The 17159-nt window shown below is 41.3% G+C and overlaps 1 gene segment (V, D, J or C); it reads right to left on the bottom strand.

The window, feature by feature from the left end:
* Positions 1–5313: 5313 nt before the first annotated feature.
* On the bottom strand, positions 5314–16599 carry TCRM (T-cell receptor mu chain). The segment is given in 7 exon segments: positions 5314–5848; positions 12648–12701; positions 13089–13352; positions 14052–14405; positions 15037–15084; positions 16321–16325; positions 16457–16599. Coding segments are annotated over 7 exon segments (978 nt in total).
* Positions 16600–17159: the final 560 nt, after the last annotated feature.

Raw genomic sequence — 17159 nt, 5'->3', positions numbered from 1 at the left:
ATTTGTAATCTTCTAACCAATAGCCCAGGGAACATTTGTTTTCTATGCTCCCAATCCCATTTCACCACCTCTCAGGCATAAGGTCCCCAGAAAGGAAAGGTAGGGCCTAGAATTGGCCAAGTTGGGGGACACTGGCCCCTGCCCTAGGGGCCATATTCCTCCTTCAAGCTCTTTAAGTTTGGATAAAGAGGTAAGGGGAGGGGGCAATGGGAGCACTTGTTTATCCTTTATCTTTACTTATCCCTCATCCTCCTGACCTGAGCTTTTCAAACCTCTCAATATGAAGAGGCTGAATGGCTTGCCATCCATATCTTCCTTAGGAAAAAAGGCAATAAACATTTTTTTTAAATCCTTCCTTTTGTCTTAGAACAATACTAAGTAGCAGTAAGGGCTAAGCAAATGGGGTTTGGTCACTTGCCCAGGGTCACAGAACTAGGAAATATCTGAGGCAATAATCATTTTTCAGACCCTACTATGTGCCAGGAATTGCACTAAGTGATTTACAAATATCTCATTTGATCCTCTCGACAACCCTGAGAGGTAGGATTGGAGTTCAGGTCTTTATACTCCAGGACCAGTGCTCTGTCTTTTGCTCCACCTAGTTGCTCCTGAAGGGGTTCAGGTCTCTAGAGCCAAATCTATAAGTCCCATTGGGACAGAAAGAGGTTTTTCACTCATGGCTTCACACAGGAACCTTTTACCCTAAGTCATGTCATCCTTAGGACCTGATGCCCTAAATCTCCCTAAGTTAGGTCCCCAAAGTTCATGAGCACCAGGTCCTAAATCTTAGGGGGGTGATCAAGAGAAGTAAATGGATTCCCCCAGGCAGGAGGCTCAAGATCATTTCAAACATTTCCAGGGAAGCCATCTTGGGTTGTTGGGTTATTTATAAAAATTCTTTTAGGAGTTATCTAGGTCATTCAGTGGATAAAGAGCCCTGACTAAGAAGGAAGGTCCTGGGTTCCAATATGTCTTCGGCCACTTCCTAACTGTGTGACCATGGACAAGTCACTTAATACTAATTGCCTAGTTCTTATCTCTATTCCACCATGAAACCAATACTTCATATCAATTCTAAGACAGAACCTAAGGTTCAAAACAAAAAGGAAAAAATTATCTAGGAGGGCAGCCCACATCAGATTAGTTCACTGGACTGGTTTAGATTCCCAGTGAAAGTCCCATTTGGGGGACCATTGCATTGGCCTGTATACCACATTAGAACATGATGGCATCCCCTAGCTCAGACCCCACTAAATAGTAATTAGCTGAACTTATAATGGCACATAGGGGTTACTCTCGGGTGCTTCAACTCACTGTCAGTAAGGTTAACTTGACAACCACCATTATCTGATAGCCAAAGAAGCCACTTGAAAAGCATCTCTCAAGACCCCTGAGGGACTATGTTTATAACTGACCCAATTCCTTCCTTAGAAGAATATTGCACTGACTCTTACATTTAAATTGGTGCCTATTCTACCTTACAGGCTAGATTAGTGCTGACATCTCCTCCAACCCAGAGTACTTGTGAGGAGTTTCCATTCAGTCAATAAGTCTTTATTAAGCATATAACTCTGCAACTGTGCTAAGCAATAAGAATATAGAGAAAGGCAAAAGCACAGAATCTCCCCTCAAGAAGCTCATTCTAATGGAGAAGACAACATGAAAACCTTATGTTCATATGTAAATCTATTATATACCATGTAAATGGAAGGTAATTGCATAAAGAAGACATTTGCTATTGAAGGAGGAAATACGGAAGACCAAGAAAGGCTTCTTGCAGAGGGTTGAATTTGAGCTGAGTCTTAAAGAAATCCCAAGAAGGCAGAAGACAAGATGTGGGAGGTGAGGAAAAGGCATTCTACACATAGGAAACAGCCAGTGAGAAGAAATGGAGTAGTGTACTAGCGAGGGGGACTTTGAAATGAAAGGAACCAATGTTCAGCTGTTTGGGGATTAAATACTATGTGACACTTCCTCCCCCTATCCCCAAGCTAAGCTGTTACCAATGGATTCAGTCTAGCTAGACCATGGGGTAAGTCAGATTTTCCCTCAGCTTCCTTCCTGTAATGATGGATTTGAAGCCTCTCCTCCTAATATATATACTCTGATTCAAGTTCTATTATGAATCAAGACATCTAATTTATTTGGGTATAATGTTTTTGAAAGGGTAATGGGAAAGGACAGTGGGGAAAGGAGATACCTATATATATTTCCCTATATAGATTTTGAGAGTTTGACCTAGGTAATCTTCAGAAATAAGCTCTGGGTTCCCCTAAGGGAAAGAGAGAATCTTTATCCTAAAGATTGGCTCCAGTTGAAAATTGAGATCTTCTGTTCAAGCAAAGGATTGATAGATTTGGATACTCCCAGTCAAGTAGTTCTCCCTCCTAGCTCCAAAGAGTCTAAGATAAGAAGAACCTTGGTTTTTCTCCTCCAACTGCTTTTGAGCCTGGCTGGAATTCCATTCCATCCCCCCCAGATCTTGTGGAGGTTCCATCTGCTCCATTTCTTCAAATTTTAGATTTCTCTTTGCTGGGGTGAAGTGTGTACAGATCATTGTCTCTGGATCATAGAATCCCCCTGACACCTTTTACTCCTTTAAATACTAACAAAGACAAACTATTTCCTCTCTTGTTTCTTTATTACACTAAAGTAGCCAGAAGACAGTTGGCCTCCCACAGCTCAGTCCCTTTCAGTGCTTATTTTTATGGATCCATTTGTCTATGTACTCAGACTCAATGGGTTATCCTTTCCATTCCCAAGATGAGATTTATCTCACAGGTCTCATAGTTCTTATGTGAACAGCTACTAGGGACCATATTGATCCGTTCTAGCTTTGAAAGAAGAAGGTGAGTCATTGTCTACCCTCATCACCACTTCCAGTACCCCCACCCACCATGGCACCTTAATTATAACCTCATCATGGTGGGTTAATATCCATATCCCAGTTATATAGATTTTACCCCTTATAAGCCTCTCAGGATCATTTATTTGATAGGATCCCAGAGAAGATGGTGTTTTGGCTTTTAAATTCTCTGGCATTTTCTGACTTAAAATCCTGAATTTCTGAATCCTGAATAAAATCCTGAATAATCCCTGAAAAGTCCACATTTCTTTGTTCATATGTAGGGTTTTTCCCCTCACATCTAGGGCCAAGGGACCTCTTCTTGACTTCCAGTCTTCAAATCTATGCCCTTACCTCTGTCTCATTCTGGAACTTCCTTCAGCACCTGGGGCTATCTTACCATTGTGAATTTCAAAACTACTCAACTCTGTTCAAACCATTCTTTAGAGGATGGGATTTGTCTGTTTCCTGATCAATAACAATAGAGATACTTGGAATGACAGAATCAGGTCTTGGAAACTAAAATCTCCACCCTACTCAAGGTAACAGGATTTAGAAAGGGCTGCAGCAAAGCTCAAGATTTAATTATTTGAGAATATCACCACAACAGACATGTGCAAAGGGGACAGACCTCTGGGCAGTCCTGGATTAAGCTAGAGCCACCATTGGCACAGGGGGACACAGGAAGTGAGGTAGAGGAGAGCTGAGGAGGCTGGGACTTCCTGTGTGGAGAGAGAGTGTAGGGGTTGGGGGCCTGGTGCTTTGAGTGGAAGCTCTCAGACTGTTTCTCCATTTTGGTCACATGAGTAATAGGGACTGATCTCTTTTCTTTACCTCGGCTATCCAAGGCCTTGGGCCTTTGGCCCAGCTTAAGCAGAATGGGTATTTAAGCCCTATTCCATTCTCTCCCCTTTTCACTCTCTCTCTCTCTCTCTCTCTCTCTCTCTCTCTCTCTCTCTCTCTCTCTCTCTCTCTCTCTCTCATACCTTTCTTCCTCCTGTTAGTAATTAAAAACTCCATAAAAGGTTGACTGCTGACTTGAGTTTTCATTTAGGAATTACATAACTGAATTCCTTGGCAATCTTAAATTAATATATATCAGTCTTTTAATGTGATTTCCATATCACACCATAAAACATCTTAATATGGCTTCAGGCTTTCAATTTGAAATATCCCTCTGTAAGATCTGCCCTATTTTTTATTAGTGAATTCCTCTTGGAATATCCATTTTGTGGAGACACTGGGGCTGCCCTTCATTCTCTCAGTTTGGTTCCTGGCTTCAAAACCAAGTCTTTAAATCTTCACCCTATCCCTTTCCCCCTTTTAGCAACCTTTTGGGTGTTGTCCCATGCAAATGTAGACTCCTTGATAGTAGAGATTACCTTTCTTTTTTGCTTATATTTGTATCTCCAGTGTTTTGTATGGTTCTTGGCACATAGTAATCATTTAATAAATGCTTATTTCTTTCCATCTAAGGTAGTATCAGCATTTGAGGCTAAAGCTCAATGCCAGGAACCTCAGACCATTCTCTTGTTCTTTTCTCCCTGAGATTGACTCATTCATCCCAATTCTTGGACATCTGACCTAGTCTTCTACTAGGCTTTCTCCCTACCTAGACCCCCTAGGCCTCCTTGATTCCTGCTGGGATTGGGTACTCCTGTGCCTCCTTCCATTTTCCTCTCTTACCAGGAAGATAATGATCCACACAACACTAACATTTTGCCTTTGAGGGTCTTATTTAGTTGCATTTCAGAGGAAGCCTAGGCTCTGGGTTATGATCTCAAGTATCTTTATACCCCTTACCTTAGGAAAAGAATTGGGAAGAGGATTAGGACATAGACAGGACTAAGGGCTCAAGGAGATCTTACAAAGGAAATCCCTACTTATATATGACCCACATCCATCTTGATGGAAATTAAGACCCCCTCCTCCATGTGATTCCTTCCTCAATTATAAGGATGAAGGATGGTGACCTTTAAAGGGACATAGCAAGAAGAGGTAATCACAATTAGATAATGAAGTTGATTTTCTCCACCACAAGTCTTTGACCTTCATGGCCATTTCTATTTCATTTTTCTATTTTTGGTTATATATATAATATATATTTCTATTTCTATTCTAAATTTCTATTACTATACAAGGTCCTTCTGGTCCCAAGAAACCCACCTGGCCATAATTCCATGACCATGAACCTGAGGTTGCCTCACATGGGAAAGTGGTAGTAATGAGAAATGTTGTTGCTAGTAGAGCTCTGGAAACCTGGGGGACTTGAACTGTGAATATCTGTCCTCCATTCCCACACCCACTTCCATATCCATACATCCAAAGAGAGCAATACTCTATTTGAGAAAATACAGACTGAGAATTGGCTTTTTTGAATCTCAGGGAGTAATGAATGCACCTTGGGTTACTGGGGTCATTCTGAGGCTCAAATTGTCATGGTAATGTCCAAATACAGACTCTCATAACTTTGTTTTTCAGACTTCTGGAGAAGCAAAAATCAGAAGTCAAAGCATCAAGGAGTCAGAGGCCAGACTCATCTGGAGGCAGCTTATTCTCTTCCTTTCATTCCCCTTTTCCACACACAGAATAATACCATAGACACAGAAAGGATAATAGGCAAGAGAGAGGACTTGAAAATAGGAAAGAGCTTAAGGAAATAGAGGAGACAAAGGCAAAAAGGAAACTGAAATGGCTAGGGAAATAAGGATAACCACATGAGATTGTGGGGTTAGGGTGGGGGAAAGATGAAAGGAAAGAGAGGATACTGAGAGAGGGAAAGGAGTCTGAGTATGGATGGAAGTTGGAGAGGACTGATGAATGGAAGCATGAGGGAGAAGGGAGCAGACAAAAATTAATGGGAAAATGGGAGTTTTGTGGGGTGGGAGGAAGATCAAAAGATCAAGGCCATGATGGTAAAAAGGATGTTGATAGCCACAGTCTTCATCAATAGTAGTCTCAAGCCCAGCACTCTGAGGACTATCTGGTTCCTCTGCTCAGGTTCTGCTGTAAGAGACAAAGGCACATGTCAAGCTCATTGGAGGAAGGCATCTTTGGGCTTAATTAAGAGTCAATGGTGGGGCTTTATTGTCTGAGGAAAACAAATCCACACTGTTGGCTGCCTTTAGAGAATGTAATAGAGCACATATGATGATAGAATTTGCCCCAGCATAATATACCACATGCTTTACCACATGTTCCATGCCTTACGATCATTCAGAGTAGAACTTGCAAGGTCTTGTGTGACCCTGATTGGCATTCCTTTATATCTAAATTTTCTTTTTCCGGCTTCCTGTAGGATTTTTTCTTTTGTTTGAGAGCTTTGGAATTTGGCAATTACATTCCTGGGAGTTGTCTTTTGGGGGTTTAGTGTAGAATGTGTTCTGTGAGCTCTGTCAGTGGCTGTATTGCCCCCTTGTTCTAGAATCTCTGGGCAATTTTCTTTGATTATATCTTGTATCACGATGTAGAGTTTGGTGTTTCTTTCTGGCTTTTCTTGAAGTCCAATTATTCTTAAATTATCTCTTCTCCCTCTATTTTCCAGATATGTCACCTTGTCTGAGAGATATTTTATGTTCTCTTCTAATTTCTTGGTATTTTGGCTTTGCTTTATTAATTCTTGCTCTTTTATATGATCGTTGTCTTCCAGCTGCCTGATTCTGGCCTTTAAAGCCTGGTTTTCCTTTTCACTTTGGTCAAACTGGTTTTGTAGATGCGTGAATTTCTTTTGCATTATTTCCCATTTTTCCTCCCAGAAGGCTTCCATCTTTTTGGTCATTTCTGATTCAAATTCTTCGTGGGTTTGTGGAGAGTTTCCATTTCCTTAGGAAGGTTTTGGAGCATTTTCTTGCGTATTGTCTTCTATCTGCTCTGTATTTTGTATTTTGGCTCCATAGAATGTGTCCAAAGTCGCCCCTTTCTTCTTATTTTTCTTGGGATTTGGGGGCTTCTGTGCTTCTGTGGAGTTTGCCATCTCTGTATGTGGAGGATTAACTTTTCTTATCTCTGTCTGGTGTTCAGAGGCTTTAGTCCTGGGCAGATTGTCGGTTCTATGAGCTTTCCCTTGATTAAATTGAGTATGCCTCCCAGCAATAACTTTCACTGGAACTGGAATGGAAGGGTCAGACCAGGGGGCCACACTCTCCCCCGGCTCTATCTGCTTCCCTGCTGCTAAGGTGCCCCCTCAACTGGGTCGGGTTGGTTTTCAGAAGTTGCCTTCAGAATAGCTGGCCGTGAGGCAGTTTTGTCGGCCCTGAGGGTTTCTGTTGGTTGAGAGGACCCTGCTCTCTGCAAAAAGACTCCAGCAAGTGATCAGGAGGATCATTCACCATGATCAAGTAGTATTTATACCAGGGATGCAGGGCGGGTTCAACATTAGGAAAACCATCCACATAATTGACCACATCAAGAAGCAAACCAGCAAGAACCACATGATTTATCTCAATAGACACAGAAAAAGCATTTGATAAAATACAACACCCATTCCTATTAAAAACACTAGAAAGCATAGGAATAGAAGGGACATTCCTAAAAATAATAAACAGTATATATCTAAAACCATCAGCTAATATCATCTGCAATGGGGATAAACTAGATGCATCCCCAATGAGATGAGGAGTGAAACAAGGATGCCCATTATCACCTCTACTATTTGACATTGTACTAGAAACACTAACAGTAGCAATTAGAGAAGAAAAAGAAATTGAAGGCATCAAAATAGGCAAGGAGGAGACCAAGTTATCACTCTGTGCAGATGACATGATGGTCTACTTAAAGAATCCTAGAGATTCAACCAAAAAGCTAATTGAAATAATCAACAACTTTAGCAAAGTTGCAGGATACAAAATAAACCTGCATAAATCATCAGCTTTTCTATATATCTCCAACACAGCTCAGCAGCAAGAACTAGAAAGAGAAATCCCATTCAAAATCACCTTAGACAAAATAAAATACCTAGGAATCTACCTCCCGAGACAAACACAGGAACTATATGAACACAACTACAAAACACTCGCCACACAACTAAAACTAGACTTGAGCAAATGGAAAAACATTAACTGCTCATGGATAGGACGAGCCAATATAATAAAAATGACCATCCTACCCAAACTTATTTATCTATTTAGTGCCATACCCATTGAACTACCAAAATACTTCTTCACTGATTTAGAAAAAACCATAACAAAGTTCATTTGGAAGAACAAAAGATCAAGGATATCCAGGGAAATAATGAAAAAAAACACATATGATGGGGGCCTTGCAGTCCCTGACCTAAAACTATATTACAAAGCAGCAGTCATCAAAACAATTTGGTACTGGCTAAGAAACAGAAAGGAAGATCAGTGGAATAGACTGGGGGAAAGCGACCTCAGCAAGACAGTATACGATAAACCCAAAGATCCCAGCTTTTTGGACAAAAATCCACTATTCGATAAAAACTGCTGGGAAAATTGTAAGACAGTGTGGGAGAGACTAGGACTAGATCAACACCTCACACCCTACACCAAGATAAATTCAAAATGGATGAGTGACTTAAACATAAAGAAGGAAACCATAAGTAAATTGGGTAAACACAGAATAGTATACATGTCAGACCTTTGGGAGGGGAAAGGCTTTAAAACCAAGCAAGACATAGAAAGAATCACAAAATGTAAAATAAATAATTTTGACTACATCAAACTAAAAAGCTTTTGTACAAACAAAACCAATGTAACTTAAATCAGAAGGGAAACAACAAACTGGGAAAAAATCTTCATAGAAACCTCTGACAAAGGTTTAATTACTCATATTTATAAAGAGCTAAATCAATTGTACAAAAAATCAAGCCATTCTCCAATTAATAAATGGGCAAGGGACATGGATAGGCAGTTCTCAGATTAAGAAATCAAAACTATTGATAAGCACATGAAGAAGAGTTCTAAATCTCTTATAATCAGAGAGATGCAAATAAAAACAACTCTGAGGTATCACCTCACACCTAGCAGATTGGCTAACATAACAGCAAAAGAAAGTAATGAATGCTGGAGGGGATGCGGCAAAGTAGGGACATTAATTCATTGCTGGTGGAGTTGTGAACTGATCCAACCATTCTGGAGGGCAATTTGGAACTATGCCCAAAGGGCGACAAAAGAATATCTACCCTTTGATCCAGCCATAGCACTGCTGGGTCTGTACCCCAAAGAGATAATAAGTAAAAAGACCTGTACAAAAATTTTCATAGCTGCACTCTTTGTGGTGGCCAAAAACTGGAAAATGAGGGGATGCGCATCAATTAGGGAATGGCTGAGCAAATTGTGGAATATGTTGGTGATGGAATACTATTGTGCTAAAAGGAATAATAAAGTGGAGGAGTTCCATAAAGACTGGAACAACCTCCAGGAAGTGATGCAGAGCGAGAGGAGCAGAACCAGGAGAATATTGTACACAGAAACTAATACACTGTGGTATAATCGAACGTAATGGACTTCTCCATTAGTGGCGGTGTAATGTCCCTGAACAATTTGCAGGGATCTAGGAGAAAAAAAACACTATTCATAAGCAAAGGATAAACTGTGGGAGTAGAAACACCGAGGAAAAGCAACTGCCTGAATACAGCGGTTGAGGGGACATGACAGAGGAGAGACTCTAAATGAACACTCTATTGCAAATATTATCAACATAGCAATGGGTTCAAATCAAGAAAACATGTAATGCCCAGTGGATTTACGCGTCTGCTATGGGGGGTGGGTGGGAAGAAAAGAAAATGATCTATGTCTTTAATGAATAATGCTTGGAAATGATCAAATAAAATATAATAAAAAAAAATAAATAAAAAATGATAATAAGGCAATAAGATTAAAGATGTACAGGCAGGAATAAAAGATGTTGTAGAAGCAGAATTGGCAGCACTTGATGACTAATTGGATATTCTGAAAAGAGCTGAAAAGTCAATGATCACTCCAAGGTTTAGTTGGTTGTTGTCCTTCATACTCAAAGAGGACCAAAAACATATCACTAGGTGATATATTTTGATTCAAGTATAAATTGGATTTAATTGAAGCAGAGTTGCACAAAGTCATCAGCCTCACTCTTTTTTCCAGTCAATCAAAGTCTAGTGGCAAGATAAAAGTCAAGGTTCAGCATGTAGTGGAAGATGTTGGCATCTTTGATGTCTAATTGAACTTTTAGTATGTCACAGTGCCGGCTTCCAAATATCCATGGCCAGTGGAATAAATTGTTCTCACCCACCCCTTCTGTAGGAGGAAGTATTCATATGCCTGGGGTAGATGCCACCCTAGTTCATCAACAGGTCTGAAGCCTCTTGGTTATCATCAACCTGGTTTAGCCCACCTACCAAGACAGTTTCCTGGGGTGTGTCTACTGTGCATACTATAGCTTCTTGGAGCCACAGGTGAGAGCTGGGTAACATGTAGATATGAAAGGAGAAAAGGAGTCCTGAAAAGGACTCAGCAAGCCTTCACACCAGAGGTGCTAGTCCTCTCTATACACCCAATACACCCCACTCCAAGGAGACAACATGGGAGAATAAGTGAATTGAATGATTAACAAAACAAGGGTAAATAAGTTCAATTTTGAAAATATTAAATTTGAGGGACCAATGGGCTATCCAGGTAGATATTCTCTGAAGGCATCTGGAGATGTAGTTATAGGATTTATGAGAATGATAAGCAGCAGAGACATGTTAATGAAGCCAGGGGGAGTGAATGAGATTGGCAAGGAAAAGAGTCAAAAGAAGAAAAGAAAGTCTAGGGCTTTCCCTTAAAGAATATCCACACTAAAAAGCACCCAGAGAGGAAGACTGAGAAGGAGCAATTAGAAAGGGGAGTGAAAAATAAAGATAATATAGGGTCTCTGGAGGCCAGTTGAAGAGAATGTGTCCAGTTGTAGATGATAATCTGTGTAAAAAGTTACAGAGAGGTCAAAGTAGGATAAAGGCTGAAAGAACACTCTGGATTTAGTATTTAGAAATTCACTGAGAGAATTCAGTATGTACAAATATGAAGGGTTTGGGGAGAAAGTGAACAGGGAGTTAGAGATGATAACTTCTATAATTTTTGCACTGGAGAGGAGTGTTGCCATAGTAATGAGTGTAAAATAAAGATAAAGATTATTTGGGAAAACCCAAGTTTGTCATTAGAGGGAAGGATCTAGGAGTGCATGAGACACTGGAAGTGGAGCCAGACCCTGGTGGAGACAGAAGAGAATGGAATCAGTGACAGAAACAGCACTAGAGATTCCTCAGGATCAGTGTGATGAATTAGAAAGTGTGCTCGTTTTAGAATCAAGAAAGAGTATTAATTAAGATTATTAAGTCTTCTTTTTGGGTCTCCCTGCCCCAAGGTTTTTATCACTCAAGTTAATTCTCAACAACCACCAAAATGGCTTTTCTAAAATGAAGATTCAACCACAGGTTAGAATCAAGTCTCTTAACATTTCCCAACTGTGTAATGATGGACTAAGCCTCGCTGAAACTCAGTTTCCTCATTTTTAGAAAGAGGGAGAGAGCAATAGTTCTAGTCCCTCCCACCCAGGGCATTTATGTGGCTCAAATGAGATGGTATATGTAAAGTGATCTGTAGCCTTTGCAGTGCTAAATACATGTGGACAAATATGAATCTTTGGTCCAAGGGCAGGGGTAGATGTGATACCTAGAAGCTAAAAAGGCATAAACATGAGACAGGATCTGAAAAGAAAATCTCTCACATAAGCCCTCAGGCTCCTTAGGGAAATCAATTTTCTTCCAAACCTATCAGAAATGTGAGTAGAGGAGAAAAATATGTTTGGAATGTTTGGAATTATTTGTTGTTGGTTGTTTCAATCATTTCATCAATGTCTGATTTTTGTGACCCTGGCTGGCTGGGGTTTTCTTGGCAGAGGTACTGGAATGGTTTGCCAAGCATTCTCCAGCACATTTTGCAGATGAGGAAACTGATACAGTATGTGTGACTTGCCCAGGGTCACACAGCTAGTAAGTTTCTAAGATGAGATTTGAACTCAGAAAGATGAGTCTCCTACAAAATAAAGATAGCAATGAGGAATGGGCTTTCTCTTTTATTGATAGAAGGAAATCTTTGGTCAGGTAACTCCCTCTATCAAAGCAGGTTGTTATTTTTCAGCAAATCATAGTATTAAAGGGCTGCATAGAGCAACTCTGAGGAGATGAATAATTTGCTTAGGGGCAAATAGTCAGTATATGTTAGAGATGGGATTTGGAAACAGGTTTTCCTAACTTGAAGGTCAGCTCTCTCTCCATTATGTCAATTAAGAAAGAGCGAATAATTATAAAATTGGAGAGAGGGCCCAGCTAAAATGCTATAGCATAAATGTGTTGTGCATGAAGTTAAGTGAATTTGAGATTTTTCTCTACTGACACTCAAGATCCCCAAACAAGAAGCAAAGAAGGAAAAAGTTGGGATCCACTCAGGGATGAAGAAACATTGAGAAAGCCAAGGAGAAGAATAATAAGCTACTCTCCAACCTGAACCCTGGGTTGTCATGTTCCCAGAATTTTGGACCATCACACATTCTAAAGGTCTAGGACATCATTCACTCCAAATCCTGAGCCATCATTCAAACTGAGTTCTTCTGCATATGCTTTGAACCCTGAATTCTCCAATACCCTAAACCTAGGCCATTTGTATCATGCTCTGTGTGGGTCATGATCATGAGGAACTCTGTGGTGTCACATTATCAGAATAGGAGATAAGGGGACTCAGATTGGATCAAATAATCTCACTTCTGATCATGTGGCTTAAGTCCAATATCATTATCTCTGTCCTTTCATCTTTAACCTTTAACCCACTTGTGAGTCCCTGGTCATAGCAGGATAATTCAAGCTGAGGAATGATCCCAGTATCTGAAGGCAGAATGATATCATTAGTCACAGCCCTGGGATCCAGTGAGCCCAGAACTTTCCTCCCTAGGACAGAACATCTCTCCAAAGATCAGAATACCCTTTGTTAGCCAGACTCTCCTCTCATCTATCCCAGGAACCTCACCCCCAATTTGTGGGCTTCTGCCTCACTCCCAGTCAGAAAACACTGATCAAGAACAGTCCTTTCTATCCAAGGACCCCTAGCCTCAGTCCAGGACTCTGTTCCCTAAACTAGGGAACCCTTCCTCACTCTATAGTATTTCCCCTCCAGTTCTTACTACTACACTTAGTGGTTCATAAAACACTCCCAAAGCCAAAGATGACTCTTTGTAATACCACCCCCTTTGCCCAAGTAGGGACTATTCATACCTGGCTGGTGGGACTCATGGGTCTCTTTGCCAAGGTGCTTCACTGAACAGGTTACTGAGTCATTGTCACCAGCCTTGCCAATCTGGATGGCACTGTAGACACCATGGATTATGGGAGCCACCGTGAGGGCCTGGGCTGAGACTGAAGCCCCAAGGGAGGACAGGGATGCATCAATCTCCTTGGGGTAAAAGTCACTGACCAGGCAGGCCACAGCATCCTGACTCCTCACCACAAACACACTGGGTGACAAAGGGTCCCGAGGTCCTACAATCAAACCATGACTTCCTGTCATTAGCAGATCCCTCTACAGTGCACCCTGCCAGCCAGGAACCCAGATCCAAGTGTGAGACAGCACCCATGTGACCAAATAACTGTGAAAGCAAACCTCACCCACTTCCTGGCCCCTTCTCAGCCCTGGTCTGGCCTCCTGTGTGGGGAGTAAACTCATGAAACCAAATAACTGAGAAAAAGAAACCTCAACCATGTTTCCCACCCATCTTTCACCTGAACCCCATATATGAGAAGCAAATTCATGTGACTAAATAACTGTGAAAACTAGACCTCAGCCCTAGCTCCTTGGCCTCAGGCCAAGCCTGGGTCTCATGTCCCCAGTTCATATATCTATGCTACCCCAGAACACAGCCCTTTTCCTCCCTCCCAGTTCTCCTACTCCTAGCTTCCACTGGGACTGACAGTTTTCCGGGCTTTACATCTGGGTTCTCAAGTCAATTAGCCTTATCAATGATGGGCATTATGACCTGTCACAGTCCATCCCTAGGAATTACCACCTAGAGAATTCTAGTTGTGCACATTCATGAAGAACATGTGATAGAGAGAAAGGTCTGGGAAATAAAGGATCTTAGTTCTGGTCTGGGCACCAGCACCAACTAACTTATGTGACCTAGGACGGTACCTTGTTTCACAAATCTATTGCCCTAAAACAGAGACAAAGGAAGCACTCACCGGGTTCCACAGTCACATCTGTCCCAGAACCAAAGATCAACTTGTCTGTGTCATCTCCATAACCCATCCTCCTTGCACAATGATAGTAGCCAGAGTCTCTAAGGCTAAGGTTCTTGATCTGGTGAAAAATCTGGCTGTTGGTGTCCTCTCTTCTGGAAGTGATGTGGTCCCCACTGACTTTTGAAAATCGATGGTCAAGACTGGTCAGCCACAGTGGGGCACCTCCAGGAACCCAAAGATACCAGCTTAGTTGGCTTGTATTAAACAGGAAGCCAGATGCTTGGCACTGGAGACTCAGGGTCTTTCCAGCTGGGTGTGAGCCTCCTCCTGACGCCTTCAGCTGTGTCTCATCTCCTGGACAGAAGAAAAAGTAGAGGCAGAATAAATAATATTCCTTCTATACTTCTAGGGATGAAGGTCTTGAGTCCTGAAGTCTCCTAAATGCCATTCTGTCCTAGACCCTCCTCGTTCCCCGCAGCAGCCTAGATACCAAATTCAGGTACCAAATTCTCTTTAGATACATCATAGGGAAAGAAGTGGAGAACATGAGTCCTAGAGCTACAGGAACAGGCAAGCCTGGTTATTGACAAGTTTCAGGGAGTCCCAAGGATTAGGGCTATTCCTCAATTGAGGGAAGAAACTCCCTGGGTTCACAGGTTTGGGGACCTTCTTGGGATTAGATGGTGACATGACTAGGATCAGGAGAGAGAAAATGCCTCTGGGTTCTTATGTTTGGGGATTACTAGGGTTTGGGGCTCCTTGAATGATGAGTTTGGAATATTTTAACATCAGGAGGCAGAGCTGGCTATGGGAATTAGCCCACACAACCACCACAGGCTGGGGTAAAAGATGACTAGAATCATCAACCCAATCTAAGTTTTCCCCATTCACAATCCTGTAACCCTTAGGAATCCCAATGGAGGAGAATTCCTTACCCATCTTCCCCCACCCCCACATACATGTATTGGGGAACATGGGAACTTACGTGGGAGTACAGTCACTTCTGTTCCATGACCAAAATTTTTCCATTGAACTCACTGTGCCGCAGGAAAGAATCTAAACTTCTCATCCTTTAGTAAGGGCAGGTGGAACATGAGGTGGCAGGAAGTAAGTTGGAAGATATAGCAGGATCTAGGAAGTGTCAGAGACATCTGTTGTCAGGCTCAGGGCAACCCCCAAGTTCATGAAATCCCGGTAAGGGGTGAGGGAGACTTCAAGAGGCAATGTGACAGCATAGACTTGTAGTCAGGATACCTGGATTTAAAGCCTCACTCCAGCATGAACTGACTGTATGACCATGGGCAAGTCATTTAACTCTTCAGTGGCACAGGAAACTCTCTAAGACTATAAGTGTCAAATAAGTTTTTGATCTGCATGAGTCAAAAGAATTGTCTTACTATGAATTCCCTATATCAATTAAATCATAGGATGAATTTTTTTTAAAAGTAGTGGACTTCATATTCATATTCTGACTAAGAGTAGATCTCAATAGACTCAGAGATCCCTCCAGGGTCCCCTCCTTGATGGAATTCCAGGAAAGTCAGATCCTTGAGAAGAGTTGGTCTTTGTGAAACTTTAGAATGACTATTAAAACAATTAATGGAGTGACTATGCACTTTTCTTTTCCCAATTTAAGAGTGAAAGAATGAGTCAAAAAGATGATAGGAGAGCACTAGAAAAGGAAATGATGATACCAAAGAGCCAATACAGTTTCATCTAAAATATGTTCATGCCAGGCTATTCTCATTGCTTTATTATTCCTACTGTCACAAAACTAGTTAATAAGGGGGAATGCTGCAGATATAATTTACTTAGATTTGAAGAAGTCTTTTCTTTCAGGGAAGATGAAGAGATATCAACTAGATGCTGAGAGAGGAATTCAGAACTACTTGGACTTATAGGGCTCATTAATACTTCAATGTCAGTGTATCAGTGGGTCTCCAAGCCCCAGGGATTTGTGCCTGACTTTGTTCTATTTAATATTTGTATTAATCACTTGTGTAATAGGGAACTGGAACATTGCAGAGTGCATTGGTGTGCTCCATTGAGGGAAATTTCCCACATAGAAGAGGCTGGGAACCAAAGTTCCAGGAATTACCTTGGAGAGACTGGGGAAACACTCTATAACTGCTTCTGACCTGCTAACCATGTGGCTCAGAGGAGCCTTTGTCAATTGGTCAGGTAGATAGAACTAGGGGCATCTTCAAGAAGGTTACCCCCTTTGGCCTAATATCTTTGCCTCCTCAACTGTTGCTCTCTCTTCACTCACAGTGTCTAGCAAGAGACAAACCTGTAAGAGGAGGATCTTTAAGGACCTCTTCCATCTGAGACCATGTAGCCCTGGCTTTGGTCATTGGCCTCTGTTTCTCCTTTTCTGTTTTAGGTAGAGAAATATTACCTCTTACCTTGTGAGTTTCAAAAGGTCTGGAGAAGTTTCTAGCACACTGGCATCTCTGAATCTGAGGTTTGTAGTCATGTCCTGAGGATCAAGGTGTGACCTTTGACAGTAGCCTTCCTGGACCAGGTCAATGATAGCTGACAGCTGCATCTGGACATGAATACGGTGAGAACGATATTTTATAGGAACTGAACTAAAAGTGTACTCCTGAGATGTGGGGAGGAAATGATTGTATGTTCCTTCTTGCTATATCTTCAAAGCAAATATTCCTTTATAAAAGCTAATTGATGGTAGTTTGTTAAATGTAACTTGGATACTAATAATTGGTACCTAACAGTGGTTAGGAGGGGGATACAACTATATGGGAACTCAAGCAAATAATAATAGAAAGAGAGATACACATGTTCCCTCTCTCTCCCATACCAAAAATCCTTACGGTACCCTGAAACCCAGGACCTGTAAGGTTCTCAAAGAGTGAGTCAGAGCATATTTCCTACACTTGGATAAAGACATGGATGGAGTGCTTAACAAATTAGTGGGTGACAAGATGCTGAGGAGAACAGCTCATGTGGATAATAAAGTTAAGATCCAATAAGATTCTGATAGGCTAGAGAATTGGGCTGAAACTTATAAGATAAGATCCCAAATGGATCAATATAAAGCCTTATACTTGGGTACAGAAAAAAAAAATGACTTCACAAGTAAGAGAA

The sequence above is a fragment of the Monodelphis domestica genome, chromosome 3, assembly GCF_027887165.1.
Source record: "Monodelphis domestica isolate mMonDom1 chromosome 3, mMonDom1.pri, whole genome shotgun sequence".
Lineage (NCBI taxonomy): Eukaryota > Metazoa > Chordata > Mammalia > Didelphimorphia > Didelphidae > Monodelphis > Monodelphis domestica.
The sequence above is the reverse complement of the archived record's forward strand: the minus strand, read 5'-3'. Positions and strand labels throughout refer to the sequence as shown.